The following is a 16,594-nucleotide window of genomic DNA, read 5'->3' on the forward strand; positions in this document are numbered from 1 at the left end:
ACCTCAATCTCCACCTTCATCCACATGGTATTCTTCCTTTGTCTCTGTGTTATGTGGCCACCTTCCTCTCAGGACACTAGTTATATTGGTTTTAAGGGCCCACCCTACCTCCCAAAGACCTACTGTTAACCAATTATATCTGCAGTTACCTAATTTCCAAATAAGATGACACCTGAGATACTGGGGGTTTATTAGGACTTCACATAACTTTTTGAAGTAGACACAGTCCAACCCATAGTAGCTCAACGTCTGCACATTGATCTGTTGCCTCCTGTATATACCCCTACTGGGGATTGAACCCATAACTTAGGTATGTGCCCTGACCAGGAATCGAACCCTCCAGGCTTTGGTGTATGGAAAGACACTTCAACCAACTGAGCCACTCTGCAAGAGTTTACCCCCCCTCTCCCCCCAAATCTGACTTCTTATGTTGCCTTTGGGTTAAAATAAAACACTTATTAGTCAAAGATAGTGCTTAAACACCCTTAGCTAGTTAGATTTTAGTCCTTTGGTCATTTTATGTATGCATGTGACTTAGATTTATTTTCCAAAGAGATCATCCCCAAGGTTCTCAGTCCTTTCTGAGAACATGAAGCCTTGAGCATTCAAACAGTCTTTTAGACCAGTGTTTTTCAACCTTTTTTGGGCAAAGGCACACTTGTTTCATGAAAAAAATCACGAGGCACACCACCATTAGAAAATGTTAAAAAATTTAACTCTGTGCCTATATTGACTATATATAAAGTAATTCTCTTGAATAGGAATCAAATAAACACAAAGAAAGTATTTTATAATTACTTTATTATGAAATATTAAGTAAACAAAATAGTGAAAAATTATAAAATTCTTGTGTTGTCTGCACCTACGGCACACCAGGCAACATCTCGCGGCACACTAGTGTGCCGCGGAACAGCGGTTGAAAAATGCTGTTTTAGACCATCAGGTGTGAGTGTGATTTTATTTTCAAGTCTGAATTCTTAGGAGTTGCCCTCAGAGTAACTTATTGTTCAGCCAGTTTTTGATAATAGGTTGTACTAAAGCCCTTTGAGTCTTTTTGTGTAATTTTGTGGCTTTAGGAAATGCTTTTAAATTTGCCCCAAATCCCACTTCAATTTATCCTGATTGGGTATAACCTACTTCACGAACATAGCCTTTTGGACCCCCACAGAGGAGTGTGATCCTAGGATAGCCCTTATTTGCTATCTTTCTCTGGTTCTCTATGTTAACCTTCTGGCTGGAGCTGCTAGTTTTATTTTAATTGCTCAATACCTGAGTGCTTTTGACAGAGCCCTTAGGCATGAACTCCTCCAAGGTCTGTTCCAAAAGTCAGTCCTCTCAGGCAGAGCTGCTGAGCTATTTGTTCTTAAGGTGCACAGGGCAGAACCTCTGCACTACTGCGCTGGAGCTGGAGCTGGGGATAGGGCAGCACCCTGCTTCTCCCCAAGAGTCACCTGTAGTTTGACAGCTAGGAGGAAAGGGGATAGTAACCGCTGGCTGTTTATCCCTCCTAGCCTGTCCATTCCACTAGCAAACTGGGGAAGGACTGATAGGACCTCAGGATTCATGGCTTCTTGTAGGTGGGAGTTTATGTGTGGAAGCTACCAGGAATGTGTAGGATGAGAGTCACTGGAGACCTGGCCTTCCTCGGGTAAATTTATACTGGTAGCCTTAGACTAGGAGCTGGGATGAAAGGGAGCCCTCATCTTCTTGATCACACTCAGCAGAAGGGACTTTATATCACAGGGATCTAGCTCTGTGTGTGATGGTGGTGATGGGAGCAGATCATGTCTCAAATGTCACAGAAATTGTTCTTATTAAAATTTAGTAGATTTCCTGGCATAAAATTTTCTCTATTATCTTTAGGTTGTATATTTTTAGTGTCTTCAGAGTGCTGTTTTCACCTATGAAATGGTTGAATCAATAGGGAAAAGATCCGTGGAGCTCTTCACTCTGCCAATCAGTGGCCTGGGCATTCTACTTTCTCTTTTTATTTTTTAAATAAATACCCATTGTAATTGTATTGAATGGTCAAATGATGGTATATTTTCACTGTCAGTTCTTTGGAAGTTACTGAGTTTTTTTGTTTTTGTTTTCCCAGAATTTCACTATCTAAAATGTTACTATTTTAGTTAGCTCTGTCCTTTTTTTTTTTCCTTTCTTCCCCCCCCCCCCCCCCCCCAATCTTCTTGATCCATTTTTAGGCCAAGAATCTGTGTTTAATTCTTCCATTGTAACTTGGGACTTTTTTTGGGTATAAAATAATTTTTGTAATTCACTTTAGTCTGAATCCATGTTTTCCAACAGAGGATTTGATATTCATTTACCTGACTAGATACTAGGCTATTTTGGTAAATATTGTTGAATGGTGTTATTTGGTACCACAGTGTATCATGGGGAAATCTCTCTAGCTCTAAAAATTCATGTGATCCTATTTCATTATTGTTCAGAAATTGGTCTCAATTGAGAATTGTATCACCTGTGTATATTTTAGTTAAACATTTTCTATATTCAACTTCTAGATAGCTGATAATTTTATTCATTATACAGATGCTTGTAGACTGCCTGTTATATAATTCAGTCTTTCATGAAAAGTGGTACCATCTATCAGCTATTTTCATTTGGAAAAAGGAAACAAGTAGATGCTAGTCAAAGTTGCTAGGAGTATTCATTGGCTGATATCTCTTGGTGCCGTCTCTGACCTTCATAGCTAAAGATTCTTGTGGACAATTGGAATGGCCTAAAGCTTGCTCACTCACATAGGACTGTCTTTTATCTCTTAGCTCCCAACTACGTTTATCAAACTCCTTTAGGTATGCTTACTTCCAGAAGAAAGGAAGGGCAAAACCTTTTTTTACAGCTTTGTAACAGGAATCAGTTGAATATTTTAAGGAGGTTTTAAGAACAAGCTATGGTAAGGCTGTGTTTTGGTCTTTGGTCTCAGTGCATGTGAAGATTCTTATTTTGCAGCGTTTTTGGGTCCAAGGGAGACAAAAACCTTTTCTGAAATCCTAAGTCTACTTATATGTCTTTGTTTATGTTTTCATATTTGTACTGTTTGTAAAAATTAGGTTAGTGTCAGAAAAAATGAATTCATGTTTAGAAATAAAATAGATTAGATAGCTGAAACTGGTTTGGCTCAGTGGATAGAGCGTCGGCCTGCGGACTGAAGGGTCCCGGGTTCATTTCCGGTCAAGGGCATGTACATTGGTTGCAGGCACATCCCCAGTAGGGGGTGTGCAAGAGGCAGCTGATCGGTGATTCTCTCTCATTGATGTTTCTAACTATCTCTCTCTCTTCCTCTCTGTAAAAAATCAATAAAATATATTTAAAAAAAATAGATTAGATAGTAAACCATGATCTTGACTTCTCAAAATTGTCAAATTCAGTTCCTTTAAGCTCTTGTAAGGTTTTGTTTTATTTTTGTTTTTGTTTCTGTATCTTTAGACTTGCTACATTTGTGATGAACAAGGAAGAGAAAGCAAAGCAGCCACTGGTGCTTGTATGACATGTAATAAACATGGATGTAGACAAGCTTTCCATGTGACATGGTAAGTATGTTTTCATCATTGTACAGAAATGGGAAAAACCTTGTAAATGAAAGATTTAATTACGTACCAAAATGGTATTTCTAGTAAATTTTATTGGGATAGTTTCTATATTTATACTTACTTACTTGTAATAAAGATAATTCTAATAATTGAATTTACATACCAGAGTGAATTTTCAGTAGGTAGACGTTGGTTCTAATGTACTTTATTCAGTTTCATTTTGTTTAAAAGATTAGTTTTAGTTACCTACCCTTTGATTTGTTATTATGATTAAAAGAACTGATTTAGCCCAAACTGGTTTGTCTCAGTGGATAGAGCGTCGGCCTGTGGACTGAAAGGTCCCAAGTTCGATTCCGGTCAAGGGCATGTACCTTGGTTGCCGGCACATCCCCAGTAGGGGGTGTGCAAAAGGCAGCTGATCGATGATTCTCTCTCATTGCTGTTTCTAACTCTCTATCCCTCTCTCTTTCTCTCTGTAAAAAATCAATAAAATATATTATAAAAAAATAAAAAAATAAAAGAACTGATTTAGGTACTCTTAGTGCAGTGCCAGAAAGGATTTAATGAATGATAGTAGCATTTCTTTCTTGCCTGTGCTTTAAGGTGGGAAAAACGCAGTTGCCATCATTATCATTATTATTATTACTAGAGGCCCAGTGCACAAAATTCCTGCAAGGGGCTTGGCTCTTGCAGTCTCTGGTCGTTCTGAAAGGTTGTTCCGCTGTCCAGTCTGATTAGCATATTACCTCTTGATTATATAGAATAGACTAGAGGCCCAATGCATGAATTCTTGCATCAGTGGGGTCCCTCCGCCTGGCCTGCAGGTTTGGGCCAAAACCCGCCCTCTGACATTTCTGAGAGGTCCTAGATTGTGAGAGGGTGCAGGCCAGGCCAAAGGACCCCACTCATGTACAATTGGGGCTGGGTAGGGATGTGGGAAGTTGGTCAGCCAGGGAGGAACGGTGGGAGGGCTCCCTGGTATGTCTGGCCCATCTCACTCAGTTCCACTCTGCTGAACCCCAGCAGCAAGTTAACCTAATGGTCTGAGTGTCTGTCCTTGGTGGTCAGTGCATGTCATAGCAAGCAGTTGAGTGGCCTTACCATATCATTAGCATATTATGCTTTGATTGGTTGAATGGATGACTGGACACTTAGCATATTAGGCTTTTATTCTATAGGATGTTTTTCAGCAGACTATTTCAAGAGCAAAAATTATACTAAAATATTCAATATAATAAACAGTAGTTAAAAATAAAAGTTTGCAAACAATCCATTTACCTACTAATTTTAAGAATCAGTCTATATTTAATAGTCAATATAGGCTTTTACCTCATTTCCTAATCTCTTACTGTGTGGATTTATGAAGTCTATTTTAGATTATTTTGGGGGAATGGAAAGCGTTTTTGGTATTTATAAATTCTCTTAATAGTGTATTTAATTTTTCAATGACGAAAGTTGACTTTTTGGGAATGAGATATAAGCTAATATTGCAATTTTGGAATGCTAAAGTGGGAGATTAAATTGAGAAGAAGATGAAATACTTTGTATTTTAAAAATATATAAATACAATAATTTTAGGTTTCATTTCCTTTTCTTCCATTGTTTTTTGATTGAAGAACACAGCTTATATTTTCTTGCCTACTGTACTGTGCTATGACTCGAAGCATTTTCCTTCTAATAGTATGTAATGTTTATCCATGGGAAAATAGCATCACATGCCTGTTCAGCCTTTTAGAGGCTTTGCTTTTCCATTTGTACCTCTGCTACAGATTGAAAAAAATAAAATCAAGTGTTAATTATTAGGGTCTCGGAGTGGTTCTTAAAAAAATTCATTGTTTTGTGATGTAAAACATGTGTAACTCTTTATCTTTGTTAGAGATGGGTGAAAAGTTTATATCAAACTATAAATATAACTTAAAATCAACTACATGTTAGAGTAAGTGTACTTTTATCTTCCCTTTTTCTCTTAAAAGGTTTAAGGTCTTACAAGTCTTACATTCTTTGAAGTGAATTTCAATTTCTATATATTGTGGTTTGAAATACTATAGTTTGCTTTTGTTTTCAGTGCTCAGTTTGCTGGACTACTTTGTGAAGAAGAAGGAAATGGTGCAGATAACGTCCAATACTGTGGCTACTGTAAATACCATTTTAGTAAGCTGGTAAGAATTTAATATTAAAATGTTAAATGATTAGTTTTGACAGTAGAGTTGGCTCTTTTCCTTTGATTTTTGTTTGAGATTAGGTTTGCTTAGCATGCTCTTCACTGGGGATGAAAAGATATATTAATTTTAAAAGATTTTGCTTTGTTTTAGTTCATTTACAAAAGTGACTTCTAAAATTCTAATTTAAAACATATTAATAATTAATAGTAAATGTTGGTACACATTTAGTAGAAGAAGCACATGTTTAAAGAACTCTATAACTCAATGCTATTTTCATTTAATTTGATTTTAAACATATAAATTTTGTGATTTCTCTGTCACTTGCTTCTCATTTTTTTTGCTTTATTACTACTTATTTTTATATATACATTTATTTACTAGGAAATAGTAAAACTGAAATAAGGTTGCTTTGTAACTTAGTTAAAGACCTTAAGAAACTATTTTTAAATACAACTTGGGAAATATTTTAGATTTGGTCAGTCTTTTTTGTTACATAATAGCATGGGTGACTAAGTAATATTTGATTAACTGTTAACTATTTTGTATTCATGTCCTTTGAAGGATAGAGTTTCTTTTCTTTCTTTTTTTTCTTTCTCTCTTTTTTTTTTTTTAATAATAAGTCTTTATTGTTCAGATTATTACAGGTGTTCCTCTCCCCTCACCCCAATAGCTCCCCTCCACCTGATTCCCAACCCCATCCCATGCCCTTACTCCCGCCACTGAGGATAGAGTTTCTTTAATGTCTCAAGTGTCTATTTCTTATTTGTCATTGATAACAGTCAGATATATATACTGAAGTTTAAGGCTTCTTTGTTTTTCTTTAGTTTCTTTTTAAAAAATTACAAAAAAATTCTATTATTACCTTTCCTTTGTGGATGGGACTGACCCCTCCCTCCCTTCTTTCCTTCCTTCCTTCCTTCCTTCCTTCCTTCCTTCCTTCCTTCCTTCTAATAATATTATTGCGGGCCCCTTTCTCTTGAAATGAACAGCTTATAACTCAATTCTGATTCATGCATATGAAATACATACATACATATATATATATGTATATATATATATATATATATAGTTATATAGTTATAGTTTGCATGTTGGAGACTGATGTGCTTTAGTGATAGTGACTGACAAAGAATACTGAAGTGTGTAAGAGAAATTTTGAGATGATAAAATTGAAAATTTTGCTTCTTGAATGTTAAAAGCTTGTTGGATTTTCATTTTCTAAATGAGAAATGAAAATAGATAAAACATAAAAATAATAAAAATGGATTTTGAAGTTTATATAAATAGAAGTTTATATAAATGCTAGTTACATGCTATTCTTTCATTTGCTAGTAGAGGAATAAAAAGTTTTTGATTGTATAAGGTCTATATATTTGTATGGAATTTGAGCACTTTTTTATAGTCATTTTTATATAATGTAAACTAATTAATTATTCTACCACCAAGTTTTAAACACCTCAAATAACCTCACCATACTTTATTATGAAATTGTGAAAATACTTTAAACAGAAATGTGTAATACTCCTAGTAATGCTTTGAAAAATGCGTGGGTCTATTCCTGACATTTTCTTTAATTTTTTTCCTTAACTGCAGAAAGGTGTAATGCCTTAATACTTTTGAGATCAAAAGACTTTTTGCTTTTCGTAGAGGCATAAAGTAACTCTTCAAATGTTTTTTTTTCCTCTAGTCTTGTCATCCTTCTTCAATATGGCATTTTCAGTTTTGGTTGAAACTTTTTAAAGCAGAAATTGAAAATTATATTTAATTTCTTTAATGAGTGGTTTTGTGATAAAAGTGACAAATAAGCTACTGCTTGTTTGAAAATAGTCTTTACACATTTTAACAAATGTACAAAAATATGGCATTAATGTTAAATTTAAGGTTAGATTTTTCTTTATAATTTAGTAGGTAATATATGGAGTGTGTGTAAACAGATTATATGATTTAAAATAGTGAGACATTTTATCTTCAGTAGACATTTTGAAATATTTCACACTTGAATTGGTTTAACCCTAACAAAAAGATTATTTAAAAATTTTTTATATACATATACATATATGTATATATATTTTCTTTTTTAGAAAAAGAGCAAACGGGGATCTAATAGGTCATATGATCAAAGTTTAAGTGATTCTTCCTCTCACTCTCAGGATAAACATCATGAGAAAGAGAAAAAAGTAAGTGCATTTGTTGTTGCTAAATATGTAGCACATCAACTTAATAGATTTTTTCCTTTTTTAGATAAAATTAAGTTCTTGATAGCTGAATGTAGACAATGAAATACTAAATTTTTATTAATAAAGAATATTAAATCAAAGAAGAGGTCTAAAAGAATGCCATATTTGTGAATAAAGTTGTACATATTTAGCTGAAAATTTGAAATACAGCTTGATTGAAAACACAAGAGGAATTTCTTGAATGTGTAACTGTGAGCATATTGTGAAATCTTTAGGTGACTTAAGCAATAGTAGTGTGCTGCTACATATTATTAACTGATTATTTCACATCAGAGGCCCTGGGGGTGGGAGTGAGGGAGGGAGGGAGGAGTGTCCCTCAGCCCGGCCTGTGCCCTCTTACAATCCAGGACCCCTTGGATAGGGTCCCTAGACCTGGCCCCGGTGATCAGGGCCTATCAGGGCTTTCCTTTACCCAGCTGCCCCTGCCCCTGCTGCTAGCATTGCTTGCCATCTGTGTGGTGCTGCTCCTACTCTCCTCCACCGGTCACCTCCTTCTGCAGGCAACAGGCATGGGGTGTGATTGCTTGGATGGCTTGGGCCTCCCTCTGTGGGCCAATTGATTGTGGGTATCCTACCTCAATTGCCCTGCAGAGGAAGGCCCCAATCACATGCCACAGCGCCACCAGCCAGGTGGCCTAGGTCTCCCTCTGTAGCCACCAGCTGGGTAGCCTGGGCCTGCCTCTTTGGGGTGATCAATCGTGAGGCTCCGTGATTGATTGATCATCCAGAAGCCCCCCCATTGACCGCCCTCATTGCTGGGCAATGGATGGTTCCCCCAACCAATCGCATCACATCACATCTGCCTTGGTTGGCCTGGTGCCAATGCATGTCATAGCGTGGTTGTTCGGAATGTCGCCCGGGTAGTCGTTCTGCTGTTCAGTTGTTTGGTCGATTTGCATATTATGCTTTTATTATATATTAGAGGTTCGGTGCACGAAATTGTGCACTTGGAGGGCAGATCCCTCAGCCCGGCCTATGTACTCTTGCAATCTGGGAGCGCTCGGGGGATGTTCCATGGGGAACGGGTTTAAGTTGGCAGTCAGACATCCTTAGCACTGCTGCAGAGGGAGCGCACTGACCACCAGGGAGCAGCTTCTGTGTTGAGCGTCCGCTCCCTGGTCGTTAGCGTGCATTATAGCGACCCGTTTCACCGTTGGGCTGAAATAGGCTCTCCGATATCTCCCAAGGGGTCCTGGATTGTGAAAGGGTGCAGACCAGGCTGAAGGACCCCACTGGTGCACAGTTGGGGCCCATGAGGGATGCGGGAGGTTGGCCAGCCAGGGAGGGACCACAGGAGGGCTCCATGTTTGGCCTGTCTCTCTCAATCTCTATTGGCCAGACCCCAGCGGCAAGCTAACCTGGTCAGAGCTTCTGCCTCCTGGTGGTCAGTGCACATCATAGCGAGCAGTTGAGTGTCCTTAGCATATCAGCACACTATGCTTTGATTGATTGAATGACCAACTGGCCAACTGGACATTTAGCATATTAGACTTTTATTATATAGTATAGATATAAGTACAAATCTAATCAGCTTTTTTCTTCATAATAGAACAATTTAGAAGTTATATTTCTAAATATATATATGTATATATATATAATTTTAATAATTGAGGTAGGGTACCTCAATTATTAGGTTACCAAAATTATATATATATAATTTTAATTTCAAAGAAGAAGGCGGGGGAGAGATCAATGATGAGAGAGAATCATTGATCGGCTGCCTCCTGCATGTACCCTACTGGAGATGAGTCTTTATCCTGGGCATGCACCTTTGACTGGAATCGAACCAGGGACCCTTCAGTCCACAGGCTGACGCTTTATCCCCTGGGCCAAACCAGCTAGGGTGGAAGTTCTGTATATTCTTGACTTTTTCCTTCTTCCACTGGTACTAATTGTTTATTATTTTTTAAATGGCCAAATGTCTTACCATTTGTTTGAGACTATTTTGTCTTTTAATCAAAAGTTTGCCTAGTACAATCTGTCTTCTTCTGACTTACCTATTTTCTCTTGCATTTTCACTTACTTTAAAGGCTATGAATAAACTAGTAAGTACTGTAGATATTCATTGGACATATTGCCAACATAGGAAAACAATTACTGTGAATTGTTTTTAACAAAGTGAGGACTCAAAGGACATCTTAAATTAGAAAAGAATATTACGTTTAAACAGTTTATACAACCAGTTTGGAACATATTTCTACAGATTGTGTTAAAAGCTAAGTCAGGTAACATTTTCATGTTTGTAAGTACTTTAGATCAGGAAGGTGATTGAAAAGCTAATGCTATTTTAAAACAAATTTGGTTTGAATTTATGTTTGTGCTTTTTTATAAGGTAAATATTTTAAAAGCTCAGGTTTAATTTTTTTAGATTAATATTGCAATTATGAGTTAAATAATAATTATAACTATATTCACCTTTAGACCGGTAAGGTTTATGAAAATTTTTATAGGTTTTAGGCAGCAAGTATACATATTCATTTTCACTTCTTTAGTGAAGTGATTTTGTGGTAGTGACAATAGTAGGGCTTTGTCTTGCTGCCTGTTGTTTGGATTACTGATGGAAGAATGGCAGACTTGATTTAATTAGCAGTTTTAGTAAGAAGCACTCTCAGATTTTATTTAAGCTTTTAAATCCATGAACAAGGGCTTCTTGGGTAGGTCTCATTATAAATTGTGAAGAAGAAAAAAATGATTATATTTACCTTAATATATACCCTGTCATCTTATTTTTAATAGAAAATTATTAAATGTGGTACAGTGTTTAATAAATTCCAGGACTGATGACTTTATTTAGTAATCATTTTTTTTTGTTCTAGGAATGAATTAGATTTTTTATTTTATGAAAATTTTTGCAGTTGAATACTAGAATAAAAAACATTGTATTTAGTGAAACATACTTTAAATTTTAGCAATTGGCATTCATTAACATGCAAATAATATTTGAATTGTATTTTTAGCATATATAAATTTACTACAACTTGGTTTTGTTATCAAACTTAAAATACATTTGTGCATTTTAATTTGTAATAACTAATGTTTTTTGATCATCTAATTTGTGGTAAATATAAAGGTAATGTCAGACTTGTTTGCTTGCCTTGGTAATATTTGGGAAGAAACTTTTAATATGGTATGATGTTATGTGATAATATAGCTGAAAAAAATTTGATGTTAGAGACCATTTGATGTTAGTGCCCAGAATAGGGATCAAACCCGCAACCTTTTGATGTATATGACAACACTCCAACCAATGAGCACACCTGGCTGTGCTTGCCAAAACATAATTTAATATATTTTAAAATATATTAAATTTTAAGTAAGCAATGATAAGAAATATTTAATACTAAATATCCTATCCAAGTCAATTATTTAAAAATAAATTAATTTTAAGTTAACTTTTTATATAATTATAATAAAATATGTACCCTTTGCTTTTCAGAGAATTTTTGTGTGACTTAAGATATATTAATATTATATAGGTATTAAGTTAAATATCAGCAAGGACATAGAAAAGTTAATAGTGACATATGACTTTGAATAAGGGACAGTTTTTGTAAAAATTGAGAAATTGACATTTTTTAAAGGAACCAACGTACATATTTGAAATGAATTAAAGCTTTAGGGAGAGTGTAATTCAAGAGTTAATGTTCATTGTAAAATATAATTTTCTTTTCAGCTTAGTGTCCTTATGTTTACATAGTACTGCTATAGAATGAGATGTGGGCAAGGATTTGGAATTGGAGAGGCACATCATATATATGTGGTTTTATTTGGAGGCTTCTAGCTTCAGAAATAATTTTTTTTCTAAAGGCTAAGTTGTAGGTCATTATTTAGAAATTGGTTATTTATTACATTGAATTAATCTTGCACCAATTCATTTGATCCTTAAGAGTCATCCTTTTCCCAATTGTCAATGCTTACTAATCCATAATGTACCAAAATGTAGTACTATTTTTATATCTTACGACCAGCTCATCATTAATGACTATGTATTATATGGAAATGCACTCAGTTCCAATTAGATATGCTAGAAATACATCTGTCTTCTGTTGCAGGATAGTAAGAAACTAGGAAAATTTCTGAGCAAGTGAAATGGGGAAATTAAGACAAAATTAAACGAGGCCAAACAGTTTGGGCAGCTTACAGTGATTCATAAGACCTTATCTTCCCCAAACAAGGACACTTGAAAGCAAATGGTTAAAACCCCTCCTCCCTAACCCTGGCTTGAGAAAAGAGAACAAAGACCCAATTAATGCCATTTGTGCCAGCTAAACCCAAAGATAAATATCACTTGGGGATGTTAGGCAGGAAAGATAACCACTAAAGCAGGAGGAGGGGAAGGGGAAAAGTAGGGAGAGTTTTATTTAGCTCGTCCACTGAAGAGAAGTCAGCAGTCTTGGGACTTGTGGAGGTAAAATTGCCAGATGTTCTTATAAACTCTGGAAAAAGCTACAACAAAGTCAAAGGGGGACCTTGAAATCTAGTCTGTTCAACTCAGTATATCTGGCAGAGGAACCTTGAAACCTGTAGACAGAAAAGTATAGAACCCCCTAAACCTCCACTAGGTGAGAGCACTTAGATTAGCTGCCTTGTCCACTTGAACTAATATAATATGCCAAGTGTATTCTCAATAAATTCACTTGCTTTGTTTCAAATCTTTCTTATGAGATTGACAAGAGCTGAGGGAGGTGGAGACAGCACCCCCTTCCTCCCACTCTGGGAACCCTTACTATAGCTAGAAGGATTTATTTACATCCATCCTCAACCCCACCCCCTTTACTTGCCCTTATTTACATATTATTGTTAACTAGAGGCCAATTGCACAAGTCCCTTCAGCCCGGCCTGCATCCTCTTGCAATCTGGGACTCCTCGGGAGATGTTGGGCCTAAAATGGCAGTTGGACATCCCTCTCATAATCTGGGATGGTGCATGTACCAGTCACCATACTTTTCATACAAGTGAAAGGCATCTTGCTGTTGTATGGGTAATTACATTTTTTTACCCTGATTATAAAAAGTAGTACATAACATAATCCTTCTGAGGCAGTAGTACCATTTTCCCATCTTATGGGTGGAAAAACTGAAGCAGAGAGAAGTTAAGTAATTGGCTTTGTCACACAGTTATGTGTCAGAATCAGGGATGACCACAAAATGTGCAAGCCAGAGTCCATGCATGTCATCACTGCATCATCTTGTTTTTTCAGTATTAGAGAAGCCTTGCCAGGCTTTAATTTTTAAATCTAAGAGACTGTTCCCAATATATAGGATAGGGTCCCTAGGCCTGGCCGGCAATCAGGGCCATCTGTGGGGCACCTGGTGGGGGGGGGGGTCCCCACCCCGCTGGCTGGTCCCCCCCCCCCTCCCATCGCCGTGGCTGGTCGCCTCCCTCTGGGGTGGGGGGTGAGTAGATGCTCAATGGCAGGAGCTGCTAAACTGCCTTCCCCCTCCCCCCCACCGTCATGGGCAGCTCCTGCTTTGAGCGTCTGCACCCCAGTGGTCAGTGCACGTCATAATCCCCACAGGCCTGATCCAGACCAGAGGGAGCCCCATCCACACAGGAGGGAGCCTGATCCTATGAGTTGAGGCATCTGTCCCTGGTCATAGTGTATAGTATAGCAACCGGTCAACCAGTCATTTGATCGCTTAGGCCAGTGATCGGCAAACTCATTAGTCAACAGAGCCAAATATCAACAGTACAATGATTGAAATTTCTTTTGAGAGCCAAATTTTTAAAACTTAAACTTCTTCTAATGCCAAATTTTCAAAATAGACTCACCTAGGCCGTGGTATTTTGTGGAAGAGCCACACTCAAGGGCCAAAGAGCCACAGTTTGCCGACCACGGGCTTAGGCTTTTACACACACACACACACACACACTAAAGGCCTAGTGCACGAAATTCATGTTCTTTGGGTGGGGGAGGGGGTCCCTCAGCCTGGCCTGTATCCTCTAGCAATTTGGGAGCCCTGGAAGGATGTCCAACTGACGGCTTAGTGGGCCTAAGCCGTCAGTCGGACATCTTTAGCATTTCCACAGAGGCGGGAGAGGCTCCTATCACTGCTGCTGTTCTTGCCAACGGTGACCTGGCTGAGCAGTGCTCCCCTTGTGGGAGCACACTGACCACCAGGGGGCAGCTCCTGCGTTGAGTGTCTGTGGCCCCCCCTCCCCCCCACACTCAGTGTGTATTATAGTGACAGGTCATTCCACCTTTCCTTCATTTGCATATTAGCCTTCTATTATGTAGGATACACTGTAGATGAGGCCCCCCCCAGAACCATAAGAAATGCAAAAAATTCACTATTAACTCATTCTCAGATTGCCCCCCCTTAAAATCAAATTGCCCCCCCACCCCCACCCCTTTCAATAGGGCATGTGCTGCACCTTGGGAACCACTGGGGTTGACACTTTTCCTCTCTGAGCTTCATTTCTGAACACATACGCACATACCACGGATATTGTAATCTCCTTCGCCTACCTCAGTGGGTTGTCATGAGGCGGTTCTGAGCTAATAAACCTAGAAATGTTTCATCAGGTAAGTGATGTCTAAAGGGGGAGGGATTGTTATTTTTAAGTCCACAGATACCCTCACAGGTAGCAGGTGCTGGTTAGGGGAGGAGGCCATGATTGTTTCCTGGGACTGTAGCTATGGAAGCTTTGCAGAGGGTTCTGCAGGCGTTGGAGGGGTGGGCTCTGGCCAGCAGCCCTGTAGCGGTGGTTGTCCCTGGAGTTAGGGGCACGCTAGGGGGCAGTGAGACCAAAGGGGAGTAACTGTCAAACCTTCCCACTTGGGGCCATTCTTTAAATTGTATAGGCTGTCTTTTTTTTTTTTTTTTTTAAATATATTTTATTGATTTTTCACAGAGAGGAAGAGAGAGGGATAGAGAGTTAGAAACATTGATGAGAGAGAATCATCGATCAGCTGCCTTTTGCACACCCCCTACTGGAGATATGCCTGCAACCATGGTGCATGCCCTTGACAGGAATCAAACCTGGGACTTTTCAGTCCCGCAGGCCGACGCTCTATCCACTGAGCCAAACCGGTTTTGGCAGTATGGGCTGTCTTGCAGCTATACCTGCTCAAGGCCAAGATCCAGTCTCTTGGAGCTGTGTGTGGGCTGGACCAGGGCGGAGCCTGGCGGGCTGGGAGAGCAGGTTTAGCCATGCCACAGTGAGGTTCAGTGTGCTTCAGTTGGGGAGGAAGAAGAGGGGAGTGTCTGACCCTGGGGGGCTGCTCAGGCCTGCCTCCATCCAGGTCTGGAGTTGTAGGATAGAGAGTTGTGCCCATAGGATGGAGAACTGAGGGGGCCTGGCAGTGGGTCCATGGGCCCCAGGTGCCTCAGGGGTGCTGATGTTTGGTCACCAGCGTGCTGTTGTGGGTGCTTTGGCGGGGCTGGCGGGAGAAGAGATCTGGAGTCTGGAGTCAAAGGTTCGGGCTGCAGCTACTCTTAAGGCTTTGTCTTCTCCCAGTACCCCCAGCCTTCCCTCCTCCCTCCCCTCTGGGGACTTGGGGGCTGGGTCGGGTGTTTGTGCACAGGGATATGAAGAGCTACCTGTGGCTGCTGCTTCTTTGCAGTCCTAGCTCCTGGTCTCCTTAGACACCTCCCCCACTCCAACTTGGCTTCAGCCTCCCACCCCCTGCTACGCAGGCATCAATATGCAATTGGTTGTTACAGGGACATCATAAAGGCAATTAGCATATTACCTCAGCAATTAGCATATTATCTCTTATATAGGTAGTTGGCAACAAATGAAGGAGGTATTGCCAATATACTAGTAAACACTGTTAAGGTGTGGTTGGGCATTGTGGGAAATAGGTATTTTGGTTAGTGTTTTGTGAATTCAAGCATGGACTGGACTTCCCTTTTGTTTAGGACTTCTTGTCTCCTGGAAGAGAAATGGGCTACTGCTGTGGCCCTCAGAAAACTCTCAATCTAAGTTGTCATTTCTGCTCTATCTTTTTAAAAATTCAGCATTGAGAATTATCTATAATCCCTTTCCTTTTTTAAATGTTCTTTACTGCTGAAACTCTTCCACTCAAATTCAAGTTAAAGTTTTAAACCTCTACATTGCAGAGTTAAGGCAGAGATTTTCAGGAACAGAACAACTGATTGTGTGCGTGTGTGTGTGGTAGAGTGAAGAATGACATGAGATTATTTAGTTAAGAAGAAGACTCTTCATGAGGGATTTTATAAGTAATGCTAATTTTGTCTTTTATCCTGGTTCATTGGACAGCCGGCCATAAGGATTAAATTTTAAAAAATTTATATGTTTTTACTAGAGGCCCAGTGCACGAAAACCGTGTGCTGGTAGGGTCCCTAGCAGCTGCTGGTTGCTGGCCAGGGCCTCCCTTCATTCCCCTGGCAGTCCCACTCCCTAGTTGAACTCTTGGTCAAGGGGACAGTTTGCATACTATGCTTTTATTATATAGGATTGATTTCGGAGAGGAAAAGAGAGGGAGAGAGAGATAGGAACATCAATGATGAGAGAGAATTATTGATTGGCTGTCTCCTGCATGTCCCACATTGGGGATCAAACCCACATGTACCATCACTGGAAATTGAACTGTGACCTCCTGGGTCATAGGTTGACTCTCAAACACTGAGCCCAGCCAGTTGGGCTGCAAGAATTTTAGACTTTGAGAAAAGTTATAAAA

General features: G+C 38.9%; 1 protein-coding gene across 14 annotated transcripts in view; it reads left to right on the forward strand.

Moving 5' to 3' along the window:
• Positions 1-16,594, forward strand: part of MLLT10 (MLLT10 histone lysine methyltransferase DOT1L cofactor) — a 227,516-nt gene that overhangs the window by 91,480 nt on the left and 119,442 nt on the right. For 12 of the 14 annotated variants that reach the window (XM_045587996.1, XM_036459672.2, XM_036459663.2 and 9 more), the window contains 3 exons: positions 3,445-3,548; positions 5,614-5,707; positions 7,792-7,887. The exons of 1 other annotated variant lie outside the window; for it this stretch is intronic. In XM_045587996.1, the coding sequence (XP_045443952.1) occupies positions 3,445-3,548; positions 5,614-5,707; positions 7,792-7,887 (294 nt within the window). The remainder of the gene's footprint in view (positions 1-3,444; positions 3,549-5,613; positions 5,708-7,791; positions 7,888-16,594) is intronic. One more of the 14 variants, XM_045588012.1, reaches the window with a different exon arrangement.

The sequence above is a fragment of the Pipistrellus kuhlii genome, unplaced genomic scaffold (assembly GCF_014108245.1).
Source record: "Pipistrellus kuhlii isolate mPipKuh1 unplaced genomic scaffold, mPipKuh1.p scaffold_m20_p_1, whole genome shotgun sequence".
Lineage (NCBI taxonomy): Eukaryota > Metazoa > Chordata > Mammalia > Chiroptera > Vespertilionidae > Pipistrellus > Pipistrellus kuhlii.